Genomic DNA, 27,308 nt, shown 5'->3' with positions numbered 1-27,308 from the left:
CCCTCACCCCCAAGTTAAAAATAAAAGTAAAATATAACAAAAAAGATATCTGAATTCTCCAATACTGACCCTCCCAGTATAGCCCAGGAATACATCAAGGGGCCACAGCCTCCATACCAGCATTATCAGTAGACAAGCACTCTGGCACCACCTCCCACCCCAGAGTGGGCAGGGTAACCCCCTCCATGTGTGTGTGATGGCTAAGCCAGGCCTGCCCAGCACCCCTGGAGGTCTCTTCGGTTGCAGTAAGCGTCTTGATCTTCTGCCTCCTGTCTGAGCCTTGCCGACCAGCTGGGTAGGGTTTCTGGGGCTCCATAGGCACCTGGTTTCCCCACAGAATGGGTCAGGCCACAGAGAGCCAGGAAGAGAAGGAAGGCCTTGTGGGAGCCCTGCCCCCCGATCCCCAAATGACATACATTCCAATCCTGTCCCTGGACGTGCGTGCGTGGAGGTCATGCAGCACGACAGGGGGAGGTGGCCAGGAGAGGGGCCGTGGTTTCTAGCCCCCTGCCCGCAGGGGCAGCTGTCGCATGAGGGCAGTGGGCCTCTGGAGGCGCGGGATGAGTGTGCTGCCGGGCGGCCCTGGGCGCATGCAGGGGCTCAGGATGCAGCCTCGTCTTCTTGGACACCAGGGAGCTCTGGGCTCTTGCCCCCTTCACCATACCCTTCTTTCCTGTTCAGGGGACACCAGGGACAGGGCAATCTCAGGGATCAGAACATGCATTTGGGGGACACTCTCACACGCTCACAGACATTCGAATCCCATGATGTCTCACATCCCCCTTACCCACTTCCCCAAGCTTTGCCTCCATGTGGCCTCCCTGCAGCCTGGCAGCTGCCCACAACCCTCCCCCTGGTGAAGCTTGAATTTCCCAGCCTGGCCTCAGAGCATCCTGTGATCTAGCCCAGCTGATCCCTCTGCATCCTCAGAGTATCTGCCTTTGGTGTTGACCTCCACCAGCCAACCTGTATCTGATTCCACCCTTGCCAAGATGTCTCTTTTTAAAATAACCAATGAGTTGGTTTTAATATCTGGGTTTTTTTTATTTGTTTGTTTGTTGAGACAGAGTCTCACTTTGTCTTGTCTTCCTTGGTAGAGTGTTCTGGTGTCATAGCTCACAGCAACCTCAAACTCTTGGGCTCAAGTGATCCTCTTGCCTCAGCCTCTCAAGTAGCTGGGACTACAGGCGCCTGCCACAATGCCCAGCTAGTTTTTCTATTTTTAGTAGAGATGAGGTCTCACTCTTGCTCAGGTTGGTCTCAAACTCATGTGCTCAGGCAGTCCACCCACCTCAGCCTCTCAGAGTGCTAGGATTATAGGCATGAGCCATGTGCCTTGCCAATATCTTAATAAAGATAACACTTAGTCCTACTACAGAATTTCAACAATTATCCTGAAGTATAAAAAACAGAGCCTATCAAGGACAAATACTGGGGACTCCACAATGAGGTTAAGTCTGCTTTCAAAATTAAACTTGGGGTTCGGCACCCGTAGCACAGTGGTTACGGCACTGCCCACATACACCGAGGAACCTGGCCCAGGCCAGCTAACTAACAATGACAACTCTAACAACAACAACAAAAAAAATAGCCAGGTGTTGTGGTGGGCACCTGTACTCCCAGCTACTTGGGAGGCTGATGCAAGAGAATTGCTTGAGCCTAAGAATTTGAGGTTGCTGTGAGCTGTGATGCCACGGCACTCTACCCAGGGTGACAGCTTGAGGCTCTGTCTCAAAATAATAATATTAATAATGATATGTGTTAACAGGAAAGTATTAAGCCCAATCTTCTCCAATCACAGTGTGCAGGACACAAACTTGGCCAGCTGTCTTCATCCTGTGACTGGCTTTGTCCCACCACTAGGGGGTGCTGGGCCATAGGCCCCAAGCTGGAAGGACCAGATGTCAGGTTTGCTGGGCACAGTCCTGATTCTTCTATTGTCCTGCCATGACTATTAATAGCTTCCTGGTTCATTCTCAAAAGTGGCCCCATTTGGATGTCAAATTATCCATGTTCCTCCTACGCTAGGTGCAATTCCCGCATTAGGGGCCTGCAGATCTAGATGAGTTCAGGGAACTGCCTTCCTAAACCTAACCACTTCCCGGAAGACATGGGAAAACTGCAGCTGGAAACCATCAGGACTCTCCCAGGCCCCACAATTTATTATGGAGACAATCCCATAAAGTTGCCTTTGACAGGTAGCAGATACCAGTGTGTTCACTGTGATGGGACTTCTGAAGAGCCCACTTACAGGAGCGAGGCCTCACACAGAACCAACATCTTGGCTATTGGACAACAAGGTAGAAATTCTCCTTCCTGAGAGGCCAGGGTACTTAGACAGCCCGGTATTCACCTTTTTGGGGAACACACCTTCACCACAAAGCAAGCAGGGGCACAACTCCTGCCAACCTTCCTCCCTGCAGTGCCCATCACAGGCCAAAAGAAGTTAACTGCTGTCCCAGGACCAAATTCAGGACCCCCACAATCTTCTCTCTGCACGTCTGTGTACAAACTCCAGCAGGCCTTGTTGGCATCCCAAACTGACTTTTATTGTAGTGGAAAGTGGAAGAGCTGAGGATGAAGCCACAGAGGCTTGGGGAACTGATTTTCTAGCTTCTCCCAGGAGGTGGTAAACCCACAGGTATGGTTCACAGCAGGGAGCCTTTGGCAAATGAGGGTTCCTCTCCCCTGGCCAGTCAGCCAGCCTGTCCACATGTGTCTTAGACAAGCATTCACAGAGTGCTGACTGAGCACACAGCCTCAGCAACAGCTATAGGCAACATGGGTCCCACTCAAAAAGCAGAGGGCACTTCTCAAGGGCCAGACAGACTCAGCAGAAGCCCCCCTCCCTCCACAGCCAGCCTCCTGTAAGGAGGTGACATGAACCTGTCTGCAAACCTCTGCCAGGCTGCCATCAGTTGAGGGGGTTGCAGACTTGAAGCCCCAGAGAACTGAGCTGCACCCAGTGGGAGAGTGACAATATCAAGCTTCCTAGAGAAGATAGGTCTTTCTGGGCCATGGAGGGGCAGAGTGTGCCCCTCATGTCTAGAGGCTGTAAGTGATGGAAGCAAAGAGCTGGGCCACAAAGGTCCTTTCTAGTCTAATTTTATATTTATTTATGTATTTATTTTTGAGACAGAGTCTATGTCGCTCTCAGTAGAGTGCTGAGGTGTCACAGCTCACAGCAACCTCAAACTCTTGGGCTCAAAAGATTCTCTTGCCTCAGCCTCCCAAGTAGCTGGGACCACAGGTGCCCGCCACAATGCCTGGCAATGTTTTGTTGCATTTATCATTGTTGTTTAGCTAGCCTGGGCTGGGTTTGAACCTGCCAGCCTGGGTGTATGTGGCCGGCGCCCTACCCACAGAGTTATAGGCATGGCCCAGTCCCTTCTAGTCTTAACTAGCCTTGAGGACAGAGGTGTAACTCTGAGACTGGCCAAGTCCCCTGGCTCTGGGCTCAGCCTGCCAGGGAGCACCCAGCAGGACTCAGCCCACCAGCACTTACATCAAGTTTCCTGGAGCAGACATGGATCGCTCTTCCCTCCGTGCTTGGGGCTCAAACGGGTTTCCAAAGGAACGCTTTCGCAGCATGGACTTCACCAGGATCTGGGGAGGACACTTCAGCATAAGGAACACAGGGCCGGGGCCCCCGGCCACAGAGGTAGCTTGCACACAACCCCCACTCGACTCTTTGGAGGGCAGCTGCCGGGTGGGCCCCACTGAGGGTCCTTCTCAGAGGAGAGGAAAAGAGCACGGAGGGACGGCTGCCAGGGGTAAACTCCCAAGACAGCAAGGAGCCTTGTGCCACCTATAGCGTGGGAGCAGAGGCCAGGACCAGGCAAGGAAAGGACTGTGACACCAGGCTGAAAGCATGGGGACAGGGCTGGAAGTGCCACTGGGAAACACCTTCTAGCTATGAAGGGAAGGACGGCATGAAGGAAAGGCTGTACTGGGCAGCACAGGGAGGCCCAGAGGTGCTCGTGGCAGCGACAGCTGAGCCAATGGCCACATCTTGGCTTTCTGCCTTTGTCCTTCCTCTGCAATGAGGGCAGCCCCTGCCCACAGATGTATCAACTCACATAAACATGTGGAGACCCAGTGGTGCACTCATCCTTTCACTTGCTCACTCACATCCATCCATCCATCCACCCATCCCATCCCATCGACACTATTGAGTGCCTACCATATGCCAACTAGACACTATTCTAAGCACTAGGGCCACACTGTGGCCAAAATTCTTGCCCTCAGGAAGTTTATATTCTAGTTGGGGACAAGCAATAAATAAGACAAATCAGGAAAACATAGAATATGCTACTAAGTGGGAAGGGCTAAAGAGAAAAAACTAAAACAAGGGAAGGGGATGAGGTGTGACACAGGGTGATGGTGGGGGCTAAACTTGTAGATAAAGGGCCGGGAAAGGCACTCACTGCTCTGAGGAGGTGACTCTGCAGTGAAGGCCTGAAGGGTGTGAGGAAGTGAGCACTGGGGACGTCTGGGGAGGAGCTCTTGGGCAGAGGGAGGAGGAGGCCCAAGGCTCCAGGGCAGCCACTCTGTGGGGCCTGGCTGGGCCAAGCACATGGCAGGAGGCAGGCTGCATAGGGGCTCTGCAAGGCGACATGCACTATGGGTTTTACTCAGGGGGATACAGACACCAGAGTGAGTGAGCAGGGTCTGAGCTGAGAAGGGACATGCTTGGTTCCAGGGACGCCAGTCACAAAGCCAAGTGAACAAGTGGAGTAGGCATTCAGCCAATGGTCCCCGCTGGGCCTGGACACACAGGTGGATGAGTACAAGACCAGACCCCACCACCAGTAGTGACCCTCACTCTCTCCTGGCCTTGTGCTTTCCCTGACTCACTATGAAGCTCAGGCAAGGGCAGGGCAGGGCAGGGCTCTCGGTGTACCCCAAAAGGCTATGGGGGCTACAGTAATAAACTTCCAACCATCAGCCTGGAAGATATCCAGAGGAAGATGAACAAAACTGAAAGTTGAGGGGAGACTAGAAGGAGACATGGGTGCTGTGCACTGACATGTGGGCTCTGGGGCCACTTCTCCAATCGAGAGGCTGGGCCTTCTCACTGCCATGCCCTTGGCTCCTAGTGCAGTGTGGGAGGACAGCAGAAGCTCGGCGCACGTCTGGAAGGAAGGAAAAGCTTCCACCAGTCGTGGTGATGCTGCTGCTCAGCTCGGGAAGCAAGTTTCTCTAAACTACTCACTCTCCCCACCACACCTCCTGGCCTTCCTGCCATGAGGCTGCAGAGCGTGACCGCTTTCACCAGGGGCCTCCGGTGGAATAGCAGCCTCCACAGCCGGCTGATATGCAGCCCTCTGTCCCCCCACAGACCCTCCTGAGATAAGATATCCTCTTCCCAGCCCTCTTACCACCGTGGTCCAGCTGGGAATGAGCCTCACGGAGTTCTTCACCTCTTCCTCAGTCACTTCCACCACACTGCAGTGCTCCTCCTCCGAGGGGAGGGGTTCCTCCCCATGCTTGGTCACCCAGGGGTGCAACTGCGGAGGCCAGGAGTGCAGGGAGGGGTCAGAGCCATAGGCAGATAGAGAGACAGCTGGGGACTCCAGGCATTCTCCCAGTAGTCACCTTGCAAACCCCAAACCCAAGCCCAATAACACACATTCTGCTGTAGGTCTCTCCAACAGGGGAAAAACAGGTCTGTTTTCTGTGTCCCAGCCCAACTCAAGACCTCCACTCCCCCACCTTGATGTCTGGCACCCCAATTCTCGTTTCAGGATTCTTGTCTAGCATCTTCAGGATTAGATCCTTGAGCTCCTCGCTGACCTTGGGCCTAGAGAGGGAGACAGAAGGGGCTGAGGGTGCGCCACCTGAAGGGGCCCCTTCCTGCCCACCCCTCTCCCTACCCTATGTCCTGAGACACCTGGCCTTCATTCTCAGATAAGAGGACAGAGTTCCAAAAAGCAAGAAGGACACCCCTGAGGTGCCAGGCCAGGAGGGAGCTTCAGAACGAAGGATTTTCTGGCAGGATGTAAAGCCTCCCACCAGGGCAGGGGCCACAAACACAAATGGAGGTCCATGGGTGTTAGACACACCCCAGATGGAAGAGATGGTGAGGACGCTCTGAGAAGAGTTGCTTTATGGGACATAAGGGGCCTTCCTTCCCACTCACCATCTCATCATCCCCTGCACCTGGAAGCTGTCCAGGAAAGATCCTCTCTTATTTGACAGAGCAGAAAACTGAGGCCCCAAGAGGTCACTGGGTTGGTACAGTGCCACCCAGAAGAGCATGGGCAGGGACGGGACACTCACGGGAGGCAGCACGGTCAGCCTACATCAGCCCAGACTGTTTCTGCCCTAAATTCAGGCTCTTTGCTACCAGCATCTGTGGGCAGCCCATGTGTCTGGGCCTGAGAGGAGGAACCCACCCTGGGGACAGTTGGCTTTGGTTCCCTCTGCTGTCTTAGATGCTTCATCCCTTTTCAAACTCCTGGACTGGGGACAAAGATATCCCTGGCAGGGGGGTATAGCAGGAAGAAAGGCATAGAGACAGGAAATCAAAAGATAGCCAGATGCAGTGGCTCTGGGAGGCTGAGGCCGGTGGAATGCCTGAGTTCACAAGTTTGAGACCAGCCTGAGCCAGAGTGAGACCCCCATTTCTAAAAATAGCCAGGCGTTGGGTGGGCACCTGTAGTCTCAGCTACTTGGGAGGCCAAGGCAAGATGATCACTTAAGCCCAAGAGTTTGAGGTTGTTATGAGCTATGATGCCACCATGACACAGACGTACCCTAGGAATGATCTACCAAGGGTGACAAAGTGAGACTCTGTCTCAAAAAAAAAAAAAGGACAGGTAGGAAACAGAAGCCAGCTGGCTAGGGCTTGGGAGAAGGGAATGCTGTCCTGGCCAGTAGATAGCAGAGCCCAGAGTCCTTGAATGCCAGGACCAGGGTGTGGCCTCTGTCCTGAGGGCTTTGGGAAGCCTCGCATAAACTTTAGACAGGAAATATAGTCAGATTGTGTTGGCTGGACTGGAGGGAAGCCAGAAGCAGGGAGAGCAGAGAGGAGGTAGCTGGACCAGTAGCTGGGGAAAGGGCCTGAGGACCGAGGGAGAAGGGGGCATAGGTGACAACAGAGCCCAGAGACAGGTGGACTCAACAGGAAGACCAGGCAGGAAGTGGGTACAGGGAGCAGGAGTCGCGGAGGCAAGTCGCATTTTGGTTTCTGACCTGCTCTAGTTTGAACAAATGGTAGAAAGGCTTTGAGAAATGAGGAGCTGGGAAGCCCAGGCTGGCCCAGTGACCAGAACCATGATCTAAAGAACCATGTGTGGGCAGGGAGCCCTCCCAGACAGTCCCCCTGGGCCCAGAGACCTCAATCACAACAGAAGGAGAGGAAAAGAGAGAGTGACTTTGAATCCCAGTGCCACTGAAAACTCTCCTCCAGAGTGTCTGCTCTTCCCTGTGAAATGAGAAGATGCTGGCATCCTGGAGGTCCCTCCACCCCATGTGGGACACATGAAGTTTCCCTGGCGGCCAGGGGCTGCATGGGGCAGGTGCCACTGACCCCATGTAGACCTGCAGTGAAGAGGTGGTATGGGTGAGTCACCTGGGGTCATCCCCACTCAACTCTGGGTCTTGGAGTTCCTATCCATATGACAATGTCTAGGAGACCCCAGCTCCACAGTCCCACTCCTCCATCTGCTCAGAGGCCCCTCCCAGCACCCTCATCTCCAGATCTGCAGGCTGGGGTAGGGTCTTCAAAGAGCTAAGTTTTTCCTAAAATTCAGGACCCTCCTCCCCAGGAGAGGGTGGTATCCTCCTCGGTCCCCCAAGTGGACAACTCACTCCTCAGGAAAGACCACTGGCTCATTCTTGATCTTCCTGTGCAGGGCCAGGATGTAATCATCAATGAACGGGCACTGCAGGGGGAAGAGGCAGACAAAGGATGTAGACCCAGAAACTCGCCACATGGGAGGACCAGCCCTCATCCCATGGGGGCCAGGAGTGGAGAGCAGCTCTGGGCATCCCCAACAGTGAAGGACTTCGACTAGTGTGTTCAGGGCCTAGTACACCACAGGTACTTAACAAACATGGGTTAAATTATGAGGCCGAGTATACTCGCCAGCATTACAGCCACCCACAACCAGGCCTCCACTCCCAGGGCCTGCAGTTTGGAAACATGTTAACTGAGATTCTCTCCTTGCCTCTCGGCATGGTCAATGGAGTAGGTGTTGGACGTCCCCAAGGTCCAGCCTGACCCAAAGTAGGAGTAAAGGACGATGTGTTGAATGAATGAACAGTTGAATGAGTGAATGGCATCAAGGTTACAGAGGGACAGGAAGAAAGCACTCTGGCAGGAGAGGTGCCTACATTATCATTTGCACCACCCATCCAATGTCTGCTGTCCTGAGACTTTGTGTGAATCCCTCCCAAGGGAATAAGAGAAAACTAGGAAAAGCCTCTTCTCCCTCAGCCTTCTCTGAGCCAGGTAGGCTCTTTAAAAAGCCACCTTACAAGGACATGGACACACAGGAAATGCCTGCATCTGTCTCCCATGCCTGGCTTGCTGGGCCCAGCCCATGGTCAGGGATCTGGGCCTGCCCCAGGTCTGCTGGCCTCCCTAGTACTCACCTTCCCATAGACAAAGCAGTACAGTGTAACCCCAGTGGCCCATACATCCAAGGCCTAGAAAGAAACACACTCAGATCAGTCCTCTAACAGGCATGGCCACTCCCTGTCCACCCAGCTCCAGAGGTTGTGGCGTGACTTCCAGGGAACCTTCTTCCTCAATCACATATTCACTCAACAAACATCCCCCAGGTGCATGCTCCATGCTAGGCCCTGTACTGAGCACTGGGGCACAGGGATGACCAGAACAGGTTCAAACCTAGCTAACTCAACAGGTGCAAAACCCCCTTCATCCACAGCGTCACATCTGCTCCCACCATGACACAGGTGTACCCCAGGAATGATGGTATGTATTAAACTCACACTCACACACTGGCTCTGGCTTCAAGGGTCATCCCTTCTAACAATTCACCTTCTTCCTGACATTGGAAGCAGCCCCTGCCTACATGGAGGCTCCGTCCACTTCCCTCATCCTGAGCCACTGTCACAACTCCTCAAAGCTCCCACTCTTATGTGAGTGATTCTTAAATCTCTACTACATACTCCTGCCCCCAGATGCATCATCTGAATCCAATCATAGAACACCAGACAAATGCAAACTGACGACAGTCTACAAAGTAACAGGCTTGTTCTCTTCAAAAATGTCAAGGTCGGGAAAGATAAAAATGGTGAGGAATTCTTCCAGATTAAAGGACACCAAAGAGACAAGACAAGTGAATGTGGCAAGTCTGGATTGGGCCCTGGACCAGAACAAGAAAATGTCATAAAGGACATTATTGAGACAACTGATGAAATTTAAACAAGACATGTAGATTACATGTGTCTTATCAATGATAAATTTTCTGCTTTTGATCATTGCACTGAGGTTATGGAAGAGAATGTCCTTGTTCTGAGGAAATATCCGCCAAATGTATTTAGTGATAAAGAGGCATAATGTCTCCAACTTAACTTCTGAAGGGCTCAGAGAAACATAATATGAATACATATTCAAATAAATAGAAAGGTGATAAAAAAGCAAATGGAAGCCGGGCATGTTGGCTCATGCCTGTAATCCTAGCATTTGGGAGGCCAAAATGGGTGGATGGCCTGAGCTCACAAGTTTGAGACCAGCCTGAGCCAGAGTGAGACCTCGTCTCTAAAACAATAGCCAGGCATTGTAGTGGGAGCCTATAGTCCCAGCTACTTGGGAGGCTGAGGCAAGAGAATTGCTTGAGCTCAGGAGGATGAGGTTGCTGTGAGCTATGATACAATAGCACTCTACTGAGGGTGACAAAGTGAGACTCTATCTCAAAAAAAAAAAAAAAGTAAATGGGACAGAATGTTGATAATTAGTGAATCTGGGTAAAAAGATACATGGGATTTCTTTGTACTATTATTGCAACTTTTCTGTTAATTGAGAATTATATCAAAATAAAGTTCTAAAAGCCCTCCTACATTCCTGACTCCTTTCTTGGGCTCCACACCCCTGTGTGTGTACAAATGCTTCTTATCCATACCCTCTCTGGTAGGGTCTAGAGGGGCTATCAGTGCTCCACACACGAGAATGGGTGTAAGCTCTGGGACATAAGCTGCACTGTGTCACCCCATACTCGGACCTTCCTGCCTATGCCTCTGCCACTTAGGAGGAAGCCCAAACTTCCAGGCCCTCTGCACTCTGTCCCCTCATCTCACATTCTCTGGGCTCTACCTCCCACTCAGATCCTCTTTATTCTTCAAGTCCAAGTTCAAACCCTGCCGTATCAAAGATCTGTGAGAAGCCTCCGATATCTTCTACCTACGAGCTCTCCTGCCCTTTTTGCCATCCAGACGGACAAGAAGCAGGGCTGTTTGGGCTCTGCCTATTCCGTAGCCCAGCCTAGAATTCACCACGAGTAACTGGCAGTAAGTACCTTCAGGGAAGCTTTGGGCCATTCTTTTGAAAAACAAGGGAAGGGGCTTGGCGCCTGTGGCTCAAGTAGCTAAGGTGTCAGCCACATACACCTAAGGTGGCGGGTTTGAATCCAGCCTGGGCCCGCCAAACAATGACGGCTACAACCAAAAAATAGCCAGGCATTGTGGCGGACGCCTGTGATCCCAGCTACTTGGGAGGCTGAGGCAGGAGACTCGCTTGAGCCCAGGAGTTGGAGGCCCTGTCTCAAAAAAAAGAAAAACAAGGGAAAGCCAAAGGGGGGGAGTTTGTCAAGCTCCAAGGAAGAGGCAAATAGAGGCCCAGGCACAAGGCCCCTGAACACTCAGGTTAGAAACTAGGCCCCTGCTACAAGCTGTCCTACTCCTCCATCTGAATCCCAGCCTGGCCCCGGGTCTGGAATTCACCTTCCCACTGAAGCTCTGGCCAGAATCAGAAATAGCTTCAGGGGCCATGAATGCTGGGGTTCCGGCCGTGCTGGACAGCTGGGCATCGTTCCCCTCAAACTGGTTGCTGACACCGAAGTCGGCGATCTTCACATGCCCATCATCCCCCAGCAGCAGGTTGGAAGGCTTGATGTCCCTGTGGACGATCTTCTGGAAGTGCACTGCAGAGAGAGGCAGCTAGAGCACTGGTCTGGGGGATCACTGCCCAGCACTCCATACCTCCCTCACCCAGCCAGGGAAGCCAGCTGGCGCATCCCAGCCCAGGCACACTCCTAGCTCATGAGGACCTCAGATGAGGACCTCTTTGCACTATGCAGGTGAAGTCCAAGTTGTCAGGTGTAGAGCCAGGACTGGAATCTTAGGAGTCTCTGGACTCCAAGTCCAGTGCTCTCTCCATGACAAACAGGTACTTGTTGGTAAAGGAGGAGATCAGAGGAAACTGAGGGGAGGGAGTGCTCCATAGGCTGTCTCTGCCCCTCCCACATGAGTGCTGTCTCTGCCCAAAGCCCACCTTCCCCCAGTTCCATCCCCCACCCAGCCTGGTCAAGGATATCCCTGCTCCTGGGATTGAGGGTTGGATTGTGGGAACTGTGGTATCCTACAGAGGCACTGTCTCAGCTCTACGGATCTGGGCTAATTGGAGGTTTCAGAGAGGGAAGTTATCCCAGGAAAAACACAATTGGCTAAGGTTAGCCATCTCTAGTAGGCTGGGATCCTGTCCTACTTCCTGGCTCCAGCACTGCCTGGGATGGGCAGCTCAGGCTGAGAGACAAGAAATTCACCCTACCCCACAGCCTTCTACTTGTGGACTACTTCCTTAGTAAAAACACTTTCCCCTGGAACAACACACCCCAGGATATTGGAAAGGAGGGAAGAGAGAAAGAGAGAGAAGATGGTTTGGTGCCTGTAGCTCAGCAGCTAGGGTACCAGCCATGTACACCCAGGCTGGCAGGTTCGAACCTGGCCTGGACCTGTCAAACAACAATGACAACTATAACAAAAAAATAGCCGGGCGTGGTGGTGGTCTCAAATTCTTATCTCAAACCGTGGCCTCCTCCCTAAGCTCCAGGGTCTTTATGTGTGTGGATTTCCAATAGACATGTTGGTAGATAAACAGGTAGACAGATAACTTGATTTCTCTGCTGCAACACCTCCTCCAACAAAAACAAACCAAAAAATCCTAGAAAACCCTGCTCTTCCCCATTCAATTAGAAGTATATCACCAATGTCAAAAACCTCAGCCTCATCCTCAACTCCTTCTTTCATTAGCAAGTCCTACAAATTCACTCAATTCATTAGCAAGTCCTACAAATCCAGCTTCTAAAACATACTCCTGATCTGATGCTTTCCATCCCTTTCATAGCTGCACTAGCCCCCATAAATTAAGAACCATGCCCAGGCCCTCCTGACACGGAGCCTTCTCAGGGAAGCTCTCCCTTCTTGGGGCCAGAATCACAAGGCAGGTCTTCAGCTCCCTGTGCCTCTGGACACCCACCTGTCCAGGCCCCGGCACTCAATGATCCACTCCAAGGAAGCCCGTCACTGTGATTAGCTGGCTCCTGCTGAGGCTTTACCCAGGAACCAGATGAGATCAGCTTTTTTTTAGAGGGACAAGGGATGGCAGACAGCAGGCTCTCAGCTGGGCAGAGGGAGCTAGAACAGGAAGGGGGTAGAGCCATGCCAGTACAAGATTGTGCCTGCCACTGACCACAAGTAAAATGTCCCCGTCCCATCCCACACCTCTATGCTTTCTCCAAAGCCCTCCCCTATGCATGCCTCAGTTTTCCCATACGTACAAAGACAGCATTAATCTGAGGGCACAGAAGAGGCTCAAGTGGATTTGACCTGTTACTGCAAGTCAAACCTCAGAGGAGTTCCTACCCTGCTCCTCAGGGAGAGAATACACTCCCAACAAAACAAGAGAAGATTTTAGAGAGATGGCCTCAGCCCAGGCCAGTGCCCTAGGTGTCTAGGGGACCCCTCTCCCCAGAGCAGTCAGTCACCCTGCGCTGGCCACCGCACCTCCTTCCTGTCCCCTCCCCACTGCCACTGCCCTAATCCAGGCCTCACCATCTGTCACTTGGGCTGTAGAAACAGCCTCCTCCCTGGCCAGCTGGCTGTCTCTCACCCTCCGATGACACTCTCAGATCCAGCCACCACACAGCTGCCAGACAGAGCTTTCTAAGGCGTAAATCCCATCACAACCCCCTGCTCAAAGCCTCACAACGGTGACAGGATGAAATCATGAAAGTCCTCCAGGGAGGCATTCCTGGCCCTCATGCTGTGGCCTGGATAGCTTTTCCAGCATTATCATTTACTAACTACATAGCCACCCCTCACTCTCACCCACTGGAGGTTTCAACCAGATTAAACCTCAACCCCAACTCCCACCCCATCCCCCCAAACCTGACTAATGAACTCCTATTCATCCTTGAGGACTCTAGTCACATGTAGCCTCTTCCGGGAATCCTCCCCTGCCCCCTGGTGCTCCTGTGCCTACCACACTATATTATCTGCCTGCATAGGTTTGCATCCCTCCCACTACGCTGTGAGGTCAAATCTGGGTCTTCATCTTCTCTGATCCCAGCCACCACTTTGTAGGTACTCAAATGAATGAAGTGAATGAATGAAATGAATGAGAGAGCAAGTAAAGGAATTCCAGAGATAGAGGCTAAGGTAACATCTGCCCTCTGAGCTCCCATCACCCTAGGGCCCTTCATGGTTAAACACCTCCCACAGACCTCATGCCAGGACGCTCCACCAGGAGCAGCTGGACATAAATCCCTTCCTTCCCACATCCCTCAAGGACCTGTGGAGAGGCTAAGCTTCGCTAAGAAAGCCGAGGAAAAATACAGACAGAACACTCAAGGCGCAATCTGACGAAGGGATAGAGACCAGGCCCTGAGGACCTGCCACACGTCCAGGGAAACCTGCTGCCACCGCCCTCCCGCTCGAATGGCCTTGGGCCCCGCCTACAGGCCCAAGCCCCGCCCCCACTACAGCTGATTGGCAGATCCGCTAGGCTCCAAGCTGGGTCAGCCCGGCTGTCCTAGGCCCCCTAGTCTCAGCCCTGGGGGCAGGCGGACTCACAATACTCTAGGCCCAGGATGATGTCCCGCAGGTAGAGCCGAGCTTGTTCTTCTGGGAAGGGCTTGTCGCAGGGCACTTCCATGACCGGCCTACAGAGAAGGATGAGGGGGAGAGGTGTTCAGTAGTAATCAGGGTGCAAAAAGGCAGCGCAGATGAAAGCAACAGTCTCGGGATGTCCTAGAACTTTATGCTCATATGGGTCCCTAGAACCCAAGGTATTAGCTTTTTCTCCCATATAATGAAAATTGTAAAAGACACATAGACATAAATATCCCTTTTCAATCCCTATAATTTCAAAGCAGCTTTATCTTCATTTTTGACTGGCTTGGTATTCCTTCTTCCAAGTACTTAATTATCTATAATCAAACAATTGCACAACGCCATTTAGAGCACTGTTTTTCAAACTGTGGATCCAGACCCAATGGGTCATGAAATCAACTTAGAGGGTGGCAACTGCTTTTTTTTCCTAATTAAGTAGAATATATCAGAATATATCACATGTGAAAAAGATGCATACTGTTTTGTAGAACTTTGTCAGTTACAGATATGAATTGCAATATAAACATATATTTCTTGTTTTGAATACAGGTCCAACACATTTGAAAGCCTCTGAGCTCCGCTCTCCAAATTGGTCTTTAGGAAGCCTCCCATGCAGAGACAAGTCACAGCCTACATTCAATCCCTTGGCAGTGAGGGTCCCCATCTACCCACCCCAGTACCCACTACTCCATGTCAGCTGCTCTGTAAATATCCTGAAAAATCATACAGGAAAGACGTCTTAGAATCTGAGGCTCCATCAGTGACTTGCTGTGTCACCTGGAGCAACTCTCCCTGATCCTTCAGCTTTTCTTAATTTTGAATTTTTTTTTTTTTTTTGAGACGGAGCCTCAAGCTATCCCCCTGGGTAGAGTGCCATGGCATCACACTCACAGCAACCTCCAACTCCTGGGCTCAAGCGAGTCTCCTGCCTCAGCCTCCCAAGTAGCTGGGACTACAGGCGCCCGCCACAGCACCCGGCTATTTTTTGGTTGCAGCCATCATTGCTGTTTGGCGGGCCCGGGCTGGGGATTCGACCCCACCACCTTAGGTGTATGTGGCTGGCGCCTTAGCCTCTTGAGCCACAGGCGCCGAGCCTTAATTTTGAATTTTTTAAATTTTATTTATTTATTTATTTGAGACAGAGTCTCACTTTGTTACCCTTGGTAGAGTGCTGTGGCATCATAGCTCATAGCAACCTCAAACTCTTGGGCTTGAGTAATCCTCTTACCTCAGCCTCCCAAGTAGCTGGGACTATAGGCACCTGCTACAATGTCCAGTGATTTTTAGCGACGGGGTCTTGCTCTTGCTCAAGCTGGTCTCAAACTGAGCTCAAGCAATCCACCCACCTCAGCCTCCCAGAATGCTGGGATTACAGACATGAGCCACCACAACTGGCCTGATCCTCAGCTTTTTCTCTCATAAATGGGAGCAAATGGAGGAGTCCCACCCACTCAATTCACAGGCTTCATGTGAAGCTGAAAGAACTCTGTGATTTGAATATAAGTAGGATTCAAGTCCCACCTCTACACTTTTGCTGAAGAAACACTCATTTCTTCCCCTTCTCCATCCAAATCTTCTTCCCAGTTCTTCAAAGCTTTCCCATCCCCTCTTACAGAGGCCTCCCTCATTAGTCTAGTCTCACTGACCTCCACCAACCTTCAAAAAATGATCCTCTTGATCTCTTATTTACCCCCAAGACCAGAGTTTCCCAAGGTAAGCACTCAGGTCTCTGATTTCTCCTAGAGTAGCTGACCCTTGGGCTGAGGACACAGGGAGGGAAAGGTAGGCCTGGATTAGAATTGACCTGCCTGATCGGGACGGGGAACTCACCCCTTTCTCAGGAGGTCAAACACTGAAAGAAAAGACAAGAAGGTAAGGTGTAGCTAGCTGGCAAAGCAGCCAATGCCAAGGTCCCTCCCTGTTCTGGAAGGTAGGAGAGGGGACAGGCATGCAGGCATACCAAAGGGAGGACAGGACAGGGAACCCAGGATATCAGAGGAAATAAATGGATGAAAGTGGAACCTGCTATAGACCTATCTCATCTGCTCCCTGGATGCCAGGTAAGGACCATCGGCATCAGCACAGACCTCTTAATTTACAGGGATTGTAGGGGGAACTAAGGCTCAGAGAAGGGGCAGAAGTGTTCCTAAAGGTCATAGCTGACAGGCAGGTAGGGTAGTGAGTGGAGACTAAAGTCTTGCCCTCTAATTCCTAAGCTAGTTCTTCTTCTGCGCCATTTTCTGAGACTTCTTCTAAACCCAACTCTAAACCAGGCACGGGGAACTTAAATAATATTAACAAAGATAACAACTAATGTGATTTGCATATGATAACTCTTTTACCCTTCACATGAACACTATGAGATAAATCCCATTATTGTTTCTGTTTTATAGGTGAGAAAACGGGCACAGCAGAGAATGCACAGCTCAGATCTCACTCTGTCTTTCTGCTCAGTGGGAAGCAGGGAGTAGGGGCTTGGAAATATTTGTTGAATTGAACTGGATTATCTAAGCCTGGTTTTTCAGGGCTGGGCAAAGGAATCTAGGTTTTGAAAATGTGGTTTTTCCTCTGCCCCCAGGAGATCAGTGCATTATCATGGCCCACCTGAAGGTCATACATGTGTCCCCAGGAGCCCTTGGACCAGCCCTAGATGACCTGCTATGGGAATGAGCTGAGTCACTCACCCAAATAGAGATTGTCCTCCGCTGGGTCGTCCAGGACCTGGTTAGAGGGAACAGGCATGGGTGTGGGGCTTGACGATGCATGTGGTGGGGAAGGTCTCAGACCTTGTCCTTGCCTGCTGCAGGCTCCCTAGTATGCTCTGCAACTACTCCAGACAGTGAAGCAGGAACCGTTCAGGTGTCAGACAGATGTAGGGGCATCAGAAATCACTGACCCTCAATTCTGGATCATTGTATGGTATACGGTTCTTCTTTCTTTTTTTTTTTTTTTGAGACGGAGCCTCAAGCTATCCCCCTGGGTAGAGTGCCATGGCATCACGCTCACAGCAACCTCCAACTCCTGAACTCAAGAGAGTCTCCTGCCTCAGCCTCCCAAGTAGATGGGACTACAGGCGCCTGCCACAATGCCCGGCCATTTTTTTTTGGTTGCAGCCATCATTGTTGTTTGGCGGGCCCGGGCTGGGGATTCGAACCCGCCACCTTAGGTGTATGTGGTTGGCACCTTAGCCGCTTGAGCCACAGGCGCTGAGCCTACAGTTCTTCTTTCTTCCTGCTGTGATGAGGGGCTCACTTCTAGCCTCTAGGCAGCCCTTTCCCCTCAGTGAGAACTTGAGGACATTGCTGACCAGCCTGAGCTGCCCCCCAAGGTCTCCTTGCAGCCCCACCCCAAGTCTGGCCCTATTCTTGGCAGGATCCCTGGGTCTTTGCTAGGTGCCCGCCAGCACATAGGACTTGGGCACTGGCTCCCAGGACAGGGAACCCAGGATGTCAGAGGAAATAAATGGATGAAAGTGGAACCTGCTATAGACCTATCTCATCTGTTCACCATGATCTCCTACCTCAATCAGTTTGACCACATTAATATGGTCCAGCTTCTTTAGGATGGCAATTTCCTGGTATACCCGCTCCAAGGGCAGCAGCTGCTTGGCTGGACCTCCCTGGGTAGCATGAGACCCCCTTGGGGGAGGGCGACCTGTAACCAGAAAGGGGAGTCAAGCCCTTGTTCTAAGTGGCTGGGCCTCACCATGGAACTGCAATTAGCCTCAATCAAGAATATGGCCCCAACCCACCCAGCACATTCCACCCCATTAGTTACTCACACTATAGCCCCACTCCTGTTCCTAACCCAAACTCAGAAACTGAAGTCCTCTCTCCCTCTGACCCTCACAGGCTAGGATCTCCAAAGGACAGGACTAGATAGATACATACGTGGAAAGCCATATTGCTTCAGTAACTTCTTTTTGGAAAGAACTTTCATTGCCTAATTAGGGAAAGACAGAAATATCACTTGCGTGCAGCCACCAGAGGCTAAAGCAGACTGATTACATGTGAACTGAGGTCCAGAAAGGCACACTGGACATCTGCCACTGGGACCGAGGGTATGGCCCAGGTTAAGCTGGGTTAGGAGGTGGCCATATCTGAATCTAGGCCTTTCTCCTCTTCCCTCAACAAGCCTTTCCAGAGCTCTCTCAGAGGCACTCAGCCTCTGCTTGAATATCCCCAGGGTCAGGAGGTTCATTCCCTTTGCAGACCCCTAGGGACATGGAGCAAAGAAATCCATGTCCTGTATCTCCCCCACGAAACGTTTGCCCCACCCCCTGGCTTCTAGGGCCTGGTGTGAGCAATACTTCCCCATATCCCCAGACTCACATAGTGTCTGTCTTCACTTTCATTGTAGGCCAGCCTCACCACGCCGTAGGCACCCTGCAGACAGGCATTGGTCAGCCCCACCTGGACAAGGTAATCCCTCCCAGGACTAGCTCAGGAAATGGGGGGCCTCAAAAGTTCTGACACTCCTCCTGCAGCCCATCTCCACTTCCTACCACCAGACACAGGGGAGGGGATTTCTATGCCCTGGTAACTGGCCTACTTTGTTCAACATATCTCTAGGCCTCCCTATTCCTGGTCATACACTAGGAACCCTGGGAGGTCAGGAATAGGGGGTCATCTCTACCCTTCCCCTGGGTATTTCCTACAGAGGATAAAACTTCCCTCACCTCCAGACTGGGGCTCTCTTGGCTCTGTGTCACAATTTCATATTCCCACCCACAGAGGAGAAGGAACAGTGCCAAGCAGAGGCTCTCACCCTGTCCCAATCCTACCTTGCCAATCTCGCTCTGCAGCTTATACTGGTTCAACTGCACACAGTCCTGTGGGGAAGGAGGGCCACATCAGGTACACCTGGACCCAGAGTTGCCACTGCTTCCCACCTCTGGGAGTCCCAGGCCCTCATTCCTGGACTCCCTGGTCTCATCAACCTTTTGGGGAAGTAGGTGGCATCATCACCACCATAAGTGATGAGAAGACTTGTACAGTGTTTGAAAACGAATGATGAGGCCTATGCTTTGTTCCAATGGAAGTAGTGAAGGGAAAATGCACTAACCTGCCTAGATGAGGAACCCATGAGCAAATATAGTAGATTTGCTGTAAGTTGACCACCCAAAGGACTATAATAAACTGGCCTACATATGGAGGTCGTCCAACATAAGGAACTAGGCCTATTGTATTGATATGTACATGTGGTGCATGTCTGGTCTATGAAAATTAGCTCGATGCAGGGAGGTGGTCAACTATGGAGGTTCTACCAGAATGAGAAGGTATAGACTACAAGACCTAGAAAGATGATAGAGCCTTGGGGACAAAGACTGAATGCCTTGATTCAGGAACAAAAAGCTCAGCCTGTGAAATCTGTATATTGCGTGGGATCCACAGTCACTTTCAAATATAAGTGGCAAGGACAAGGCCAGCAGGAGCCCAGAGGCTGGCAGCATACTGGCTACTTCTGAGCCAGAGCAGACTCTAAGAGACAGGATTAGAGGTGAGAGTCTCAAGCCAGGGAAGACTTAAGGGGCAGGGGGACATATCACCTATCTTCAGATCTATAAGAGGATTTTTTTTTTTTTTGAGACAGGGTCACACTCTGTTGTTCAGTGGCATGACTCCAGCTCACTGAAACCTCCAACTCCCAGGTTCCAGTGAACCTCCTGGCTCAGCCTCCCAAGTAGCTAGTTACCACCATGGGGGTCTCACTATGCTGCCCAGGACATAAGAGGATTTCTTAGGGACAAGGCATAGACCTATTTCCTAGGCCTGGGCTGGGGTGGGAATGCTAGGACTTATGGGAGACAGCCTTTTGCTCAGCTAGAGCTCCTCTGAGTGGGAAGAGGATGTACCATTAGGTAGTGAGCTCCCCAAATCTGAGGGTATACAAACCAAAGCTAGATAGTGTGTGGCACAGATGGGGGCAGAAAAGAGTCTTCAGTGTGGCCTACTGAAGGGCTCATAAACAACCCCTAGCTCTGCCCCACCAACCTCTGAGTCCGAGATGGCCACGTGGTGGGACTCTATGGTGGGCCTCCGCCAGGCCCGTGGGGAGATGTGGCTGGCAGGCCCCGTGGCATAAGGCCCAGCCTGGGCCTCCAGGCAACTTCCCGCTGGCCGCTCCTGCAAGGAGAACTTCCTAGCTGAGAGGCTGGGCCGGGCTAGGGGGGGTCTTGAAGCACTGCCAGGGATCACAGAAGCAGCTCTAGCCCGTGGCGGAGGGTCCACACCATTCCTGGCAGGCTCTGCACCACCATCCACCTCTTCCAAGTGGGCCACATCGATGGCTGCCACCCGTTCTACCAGCTCTGCCCGAGGGTCCTGGCAGCAGACAGCAGGGCCCCCCTCCATTGCCTCAGTCAAGGGGGTTGTCTGTGCAGCCTTGTTGGAAACCTGAGAAAAGAAGGCAGAGAAGGCCTCACTCCTGGATGTCAGGCTGGCTACAAGGCAAGGAGGTCGGATCTAAGCCCTTCGCCCCTTGTAGCCACAACCCGGTGGGTCCCGCCTCCGTGTCTTTGCCCTGGCTGTTCCCTCTGCCTGGGTTGCCAGCATCCAACCTCAGATCTATCCCTACTAATTGAACGAATTCCAGGAACTAGTCTGGCTGTGTACATGCCAGCCCTCAGACCTCAGTGTCCCTACCTGCAAAACAGGCACAGTCACTCCTACTCAGTGGCTCCATGGGAAGCAGACAGACCTCATAATCTCGAGTCAGGACAGATAGACACGGACAGAAGACCCAGCAGCACTGGGAGGGGGCAGAGCCTAGGGCTAGCTCAATCCCCGATGGCATGCAGCCCAGTGACTCACGAACCCCACCCCTTCACAGCAGGGCATTCCAATGCTGCCTCCTAGAAGCTGGCCTCCTCCAGGGAGGCCTCCCTGGCATTTCAGCCTCCTACCCCTATCTCTCTCACTGCTTCCAGAATTCCCTGGGGCTCCAGCCACTTCCATCTCTCACCATCTCCAAGGTCATTGGGCAAGTCTCCTATTACTCTTCATTCAGTGCCAAAATGTTTGCTGCATTTGGTCAGGCTGAGATGTTCCCCCTGGCCTGGCTTCTCATGCCTACTGTGGACCTACTGCAGTCTAAACCCCAAATCAGCCTCCAGCCTCAGCCCTAACCCTCCCCTTCAGCCATGACCCTGGGCCTCAATTCCAGGCTAAACCCCGACATCCAGACTGGGACCCCATCTCCGCCCTAGGCAGAGCACTGACCCCACCCCAGCCTGATGCCCTCAATCCCCTTTGGGGCCAGACTCAGTGGTTTCTCAGGAAAAGGAAGTGAGTGGACTTTTGACCCTCTGTCCTTCCTGTCTGGTGGTAACTTCCTTTGCATTCACACAGAGACTTTGTGAACCTGGGTCATGGAGTAAGGTGCACGTCTTACCCTCTGTCCCCCATCACTGGCGATAGAGGAGCCTGGGCTGGTTTCCAGTCCTTCCCACCAGCCTACCCTAGCAAGCTCCTTATAAACTCTGAGACTTGGTCTCTCCATTCGTACTGTAGATGCCACATCTTTCCAGATTTCCTAGACCTACAGGAGGTAGATTGTGGATAAAGGTATTGTCCAGACTCCCAGTGCCTGGCACACAGTATGCTGAATGAGTAGACGCCTGGTGGTAGTAGAGCTGATGCTGACCATGTGGAAAGGAAGAGGTAAGGAGATCCAGCCTGGCAACAGGGAAGCTGGACTTAGAGAAGTGAGGGGAGTTGCTGAGGCTAGAACACCAAGGAGGCCTTCCTGGAGGAGGCGAGGGAGGGGAGTGACTGGACTCTTCAGGGAGGCTTTGGAAATCAGATCACTTGCAGGAAGGAGGTAGGTAAGGCTGAGCGGAGCCCTCAGAGCCTGGCCAGGCTTCTCCCAGTAGGTGGCCCACTCCACTGCCCCTCCCCTCACTCTGTGGGTCTTTTTCTCCAACCAGAATATAAGCTTCATGAGATTAGGGCTCTTATCTGCCTGGATTCTGTATCATTAGTGTCTTTAGCAGTGCTGGCACATAATAGGAGCTTGATAAATATTTGTTGAATAAATGAGTGGTTGCCATAGTGATCATTATAGCCCTGTCCCCACTAGATGGATGAGAAAGCAGCCACAGAAAGGGCACCCCAACAAGCCTCTGGCCCCAGTCCATATCAGGGGATCAATCAGATCACTCTTCGGCCCCAGGCAGGGACCAAGGAGCCCCAGGTAAGGATTTAGAGCCACCACAGGCAGTAGAAGCCACAGGCTGCTTGGGGGGTGGGGGTGGTTTCTCTGAGGTTGTATACCAGCAAGAGGCCATGTTCCTTTAATCCTAGCTCCCTTCCCTCCTTTTCTCAGATGGGAAAGTATGCCCAGCAGAGCAGTTTAGTACTGGGATCACACAGCAGTCAGAGCAGAAGGCTCCCTAGCCTGGCCTGGGGCCCTGATACCTGGTTTAGAGCCCAGGCTCTGAGCCTAGGTGGCTAGGCTGAGCCCCTTTCGGGGCAGGTGACTTCACTTCTGTGCCTTGGGTTTTCCTCATCTGCAAAATGGGGCTAAAGAGCCCTCACTGAGTGTTTTAGGTATAAAGGAGTGAATGCCCATGAGGGACTCAGAACAAGACCTGCCACTCAGGAAGCTCCACGAAAGGGGGTTGTTGTTGTGCTGCTGTTGTGATTGCCTGGGACACGCTGTGGCCCAGATGGATGCGCGGGCGGACGGAAAGGCGGCTGTGAGGGCTGACGTCAAGCCCTCCATCCCTCCCTCCTGCCTGGATCAAATTCAGGTGACTAAGCGTGTCTGTGAGGGAGGCGGCCCAGGGAGGCCCCAGGATCCTGCCGCGTGTCCAGGCGACAAGGCTTGGAGCCCAAGGCCATCCGTGTAAGGGCGTGTGTCTGTGCATGAGAGAATACATGTTAGCAGGGCTGTTGGCTTGGGGAGACAGTGTATCTGTGTGTGCAGTAAGCCCACACACAGGAGCACATCTGTACAGAGACAAAAAATTCAGTGTGCTCTGTGTCTATGTACAAGTGTGTTTGTGTGCACTTGGGACCAGCAGGTCTGTATGCACATGTGCCCCAGGATGGGGGCTGTGCGCCTGCACCCCTGGGGCCCACGGGAGGCTGATCTCAGATTTTAAGTCTGGACTTCCCCCATAGTCACCAGACTGGGGCTGCCTGTTGGGCTGGATTATGTGTCCCCAAGAGCTCTTTCAAGGACCTTCCCAAGCTGAGGCCTCAGTAGACCCCTGTACAAAGTAACTCAGTTGGTAACTAGGAGACCACATGCGCAAACAGAAAGATGTACACGCAGGCTTGGACCTAGGCCCAGGGGACAGCAAGGACTCCTGTGGGCATGTGGAGCTTCCCAGGGACTGGTCTAGTCCTGTGGCCAAGAGTGGCCAGACTCAGGCCCTCCCTCACTGGAAAATGCTACTCCAATAGGGAACTCCCAGATGGTGCTCTGCTGCCTTGCACAAGTTATTGAGCCTCAGAGAGCCTCAGTTTCCTTGCATGTGAATCAGATAAAGGGCCACCATCCCACCAACTCCCAGAGCTATGGGAAGAAGTAAATGAGGTTGTGGATAGAGAAGCAGTTTATGCCAGAGCATTGTGGGGCTAGGATGTTATCTGTGTCTAGAAGCCACTGAGCCTTGAAATACAAAGTATAACCCCACATCTCCTCCCCACCCCCCACCCCCAGCTCTAGGACAGGCTGGCACATGCACCCCCTCAGGCTTCTCCTCCTGCTGTGCCCCACCTTAAGTGTCTTCCCACTCCCAGGGATGCAGTCCCCTGGCTCTGGATGCCCTCTTGGTGTGGTCTCCTCCTTAGGACATGCCCCATCCACCTGAGTCCCTCTGTGGAGGTCCAGAGCAGGAAAGACCAGACAGACCCTGCTGTCTTCCACGCCAGTTCAGGCAGCCCTGCCTGGGAAGACTTTAGAACCAGTCAAGCCTCATTCTGACTTCTGGAAAGCTGCTGTGAACCCCAGTGCCAGGTCTTGACACCACTGGTCAGGCAGTTAGGATGAACAGCCCTGACCAAGTGGCCAGACCTAGAAGGTGGTCCTGACATCCTTTGGCCACCTCACTGGAGCTGTGTTTATACTCCTGACAAGTGTCTGGATAGCCCTGGCAACGGGTGCCCTCCGCAGCTCCCGCCCCCACCCAGGATGACTCAGTCCCCTTGAGGGAGGCCCAGGCATCTGGTGCCAAGTCATGCTTGAGGATGCCTGCTGTGAGGACGCCCCCTCCCACCCTCCCTGGAGAGCCCCTAAGTGCCGAGGTGGGCTTTGTGCCTGACTCAGCACAGCTACCCTCAGAGCATCCTCTCAGCCCACCCATGGACACTGATACACTGATGATCTCTAGCCTTCATCCTTTCCCTCTGCTCCTCCTCATCCTTCACATCAGGTCTGTGCCTCCAGCCCAACTCTTTCAGCTAGCTGCCTCCCCACCCCCACCCCCCATTCCTTAGTGGCTTAGATCCAATAGGGCCCAAATTCAACTCAGCATCTTCCCCCAAATCTGTTCTTCCTCCTCTGTCCCCATCACAGACACAGTAAAACAACCTCCAGTTCTTGCCAGATCCAGGCCAGAAATCCAGGGGCTTCCAGAGCACTTACCCTCTCCATCCCTGCTCCCCCTCACCCCACACTTACTCTCCACTCCAGAAGCACCACACTATTCCACCTTCCCAAACTGCAGACTGTTCTGCTGCCAGGCCTTTGTACAAGCTGTGCCTTCTGCCAGGAACACACCTCCTTCTCCTTTGCTGCCTGGAGGACAGCTCAGACACCACCCTTCTGGGGACCCTCCCCGATCCCCCTACTGCTGGCTGGGCTAGCCCACCAAGTGGAACCCCTTCAAAAGTCTAGATTCTGACCTCTACTTTCCTTTCCCACTGCTGCCTCCACGCTCACACCCCCACCGCTCCCAACCCCATCCTCCACACCAGTTGCTAGAGGGAGGATTTCTAACATGCAAATATGGCCATAGTTCTCTTAGCCCCAGCTTTCCAGGAACTTGGAATCTGGGGGACAGAGGAGCAGGAGACCTATCCTCAGACTAGGGGCTCACAGGCTGGGGAGCAGCCAGGGACACAGACTCCTAGGATGCAAATCCAGGGTTATTCATTCATGGAATAAATATTCATGGAGCACTCAAAGTGCCAGGCATCCTCCTAGATGCCAGGAGCTAAAGAAGTAAACCAAAAGACAAACCCCCTGCTCTCATACAGTTTCTCAATTTCTAGTAGAAGCAAAAGTAATGAATAAGAAATCCAGTAATTAATATATGTAGTACAATACATCAAGTGGTATGTGCTATGAAAAAAATACAGCAGTGTAAAGGGAATCAACAGTAGTGGTTGGGGGATGCTATGGACACAGTACAGTTCGGGAAATCCTTTGGGATGTGAGCAAATCACTGAAGGAAGTAAGGGAGCAGGCAGTGTTAGACATCTGGGGAAGAGCACTTCAGGCAGAGGGACCAGCGAGAGCAAACCTTGTGAGATGGCACAGCGCTTGCTCTGTTGGAAGAATAGCAAGGAGGCTGATGTGGCTGGAGTGGACAGGCATCCAATGGCACAAAGAGTTACCATCTTTGGTAGGAAAGAAGGTTCAGTCATTCCCTGTACTGGCTTCGGGGTTGGCTTCCTGGAGGAGGTGGCATTTAAACTCCTTCTTGACCACTGAATAGGACCAAGGGGAGAGGATGGAAATTTGCACTGTACATAATAGAGTGGTTTGCTAGCTGGGACTCGGGGCATGGGGGTGTGGGAGACTTCATGGACAGAGACCAGGAGGCCTCCAGAGCCAGAGGAGGGTTTGAGTTTTTAGATCTCAGACTTGGATAAGGTTTAAAACTACTTCTGTGGGCTGGGCGCAGTGGCTCACACTTGTAATCCTAGCACTTCGGGAGGCAGAGGTGGGAGGATTGCTTGAGCTCAGGAGTTTGAGACTAGCTTGAGCAAGAGTGAGACTCCGTCTCTAAAAACAGCTGCGCATTGCAGAGGGCACCTGTAGTCCCAGCCACTCCGGAGGCTGAGGCAAGACAATCACTTAAGCCAAGAGTTTGAGGTTGCTGTGAGCTGGGACACCAGAGCACTCTACTGAGGGCAACAAAGTGAGACTCTGTCTCAAAAATAAATAAATAAATAAACAAACAAACAAACAAATAAAACCACTCCTCTGGCTGCCCTAGAGACTGAAGACAGGAGACCAAAGAGAAGGAAGAGGGTCCCTAGAATGTGTGGATTCAAGACGCAGTTTGGCACAGAGTGGGTGCTCGATCTGTAGGTACTGGATGAAGGAGGGCAGGGCTTGGGACGCCAGAGACTCTTCCCTGGGATCCTCAAGGACACAAGCTCTATGCCTCTTTCACACTCCTGTGCCTCACTGACAGACCACAGCCCTGTGGGCATCCACCAAGGCACTGTCCTGTGACCTGTATCATTTCTATAACACCCTCAAGACAGGCGCACACACCCCTCCCAGATAGGCGCACGCCCATGTCCGCGTGACCCGCCCTCACACACCACTCCATCCTGCAACGCACCCCCTCACACACACACACACACACACAGGCACACTCCTGCGTCCACGTGACACACGCACACCCGCCTCCAAACACCACACACAGGTCCCTGCGCACGTGTGCACCGGTCTTGTGCCTACCCGGCCCCAGAAGCCGCAGCGCCAGCCTCCGCCGCCCCCCTCCCCCTCCAGTGAGGGGAAGACTGCGCAGCTAAAGCCACACGCCGCATCCGTCCCATTCATCACCACCACCACCCCAACCTCCAGCCCTTGAAGGAAGACTCGGGAGGGCCGTGGGAAGAGCACTCCTTGGAGATTCACACGTGGGTGCACCAGCCTGGGCCCATTCCACATAGACACGATCTCCACCAAGAGCCGGGGCGGGGTGGAGAGTGTGCCCGGTATGGTTGCAGTTCTGCAGACAAGAGCTGGGGAAGGGACCCAGATGGCGGGGCGCCCGCATAGATGCGGTCCCAGCTGCCAGCGCAGACGGAAGCTAGCTCAGAGAGGTATCCCGCAGACCTGACCCCACATACAGAAGGAAAGAATCCCGCCTCAGTCAAGGTCCCGGCTACCTTCAGAGACGCGGCCTCTCAACCCACCCTTCACCCCTGCAGCCTCCGGGCAGATGTTCAGGCGTTCGTCCCTTCACTCCCCGCTCTAAGTCCCCTCCCGGCAGTCTCCTACCTGAGCGCCAGGCGACAGTCTCCGCGCACCGGCAGGCG

The 27,308-nt window shown here is 52.7% G+C and overlaps 1 protein-coding gene across 1 annotated transcript; it reads right to left on the bottom strand.

The window, feature by feature from the left end:
• CAMKK1 (calcium/calmodulin dependent protein kinase kinase 1) lies at nucleotides 1–27,308 on the bottom strand. Its single transcript, XM_012810919.2, has 17 exons — nucleotides 27,271–27,308; nucleotides 20,073–20,474; nucleotides 18,863–18,910; nucleotides 18,411–18,464; nucleotides 17,970–18,021; nucleotides 17,600–17,733; nucleotides 16,764–16,800; nucleotides 15,910–15,931; nucleotides 14,041–14,129; nucleotides 10,912–11,111; nucleotides 8,602–8,655; nucleotides 7,816–7,889; nucleotides 5,716–5,803; nucleotides 5,382–5,510; nucleotides 3,506–3,606; nucleotides 742–744; nucleotides 1–673 (listed from the first exon to the last, which is right to left on the bottom strand). The coding sequence occupies exons 2-17, from the start codon at nucleotides 20,430–20,432 to the stop codon at nucleotides 601–603; spliced, it is 1,518 nt and encodes a 505-aa protein (XP_012666373.1). The 5' UTR covers nucleotides 20,433–20,474; nucleotides 27,271–27,308; the 3' UTR covers nucleotides 1–600.

The sequence above is a fragment of the Otolemur garnettii genome, unplaced genomic scaffold (genome assembly GCF_000181295.1).
Source record: "Otolemur garnettii isolate 467f Iridium unplaced genomic scaffold, OtoGar3 scaffold00145, whole genome shotgun sequence".
Classification (NCBI taxonomy): domain Eukaryota; kingdom Metazoa; phylum Chordata; class Mammalia; order Primates; family Galagidae; genus Otolemur; species Otolemur garnettii.
This window is presented reverse-complemented; position numbering and strand designations above follow the sequence as displayed.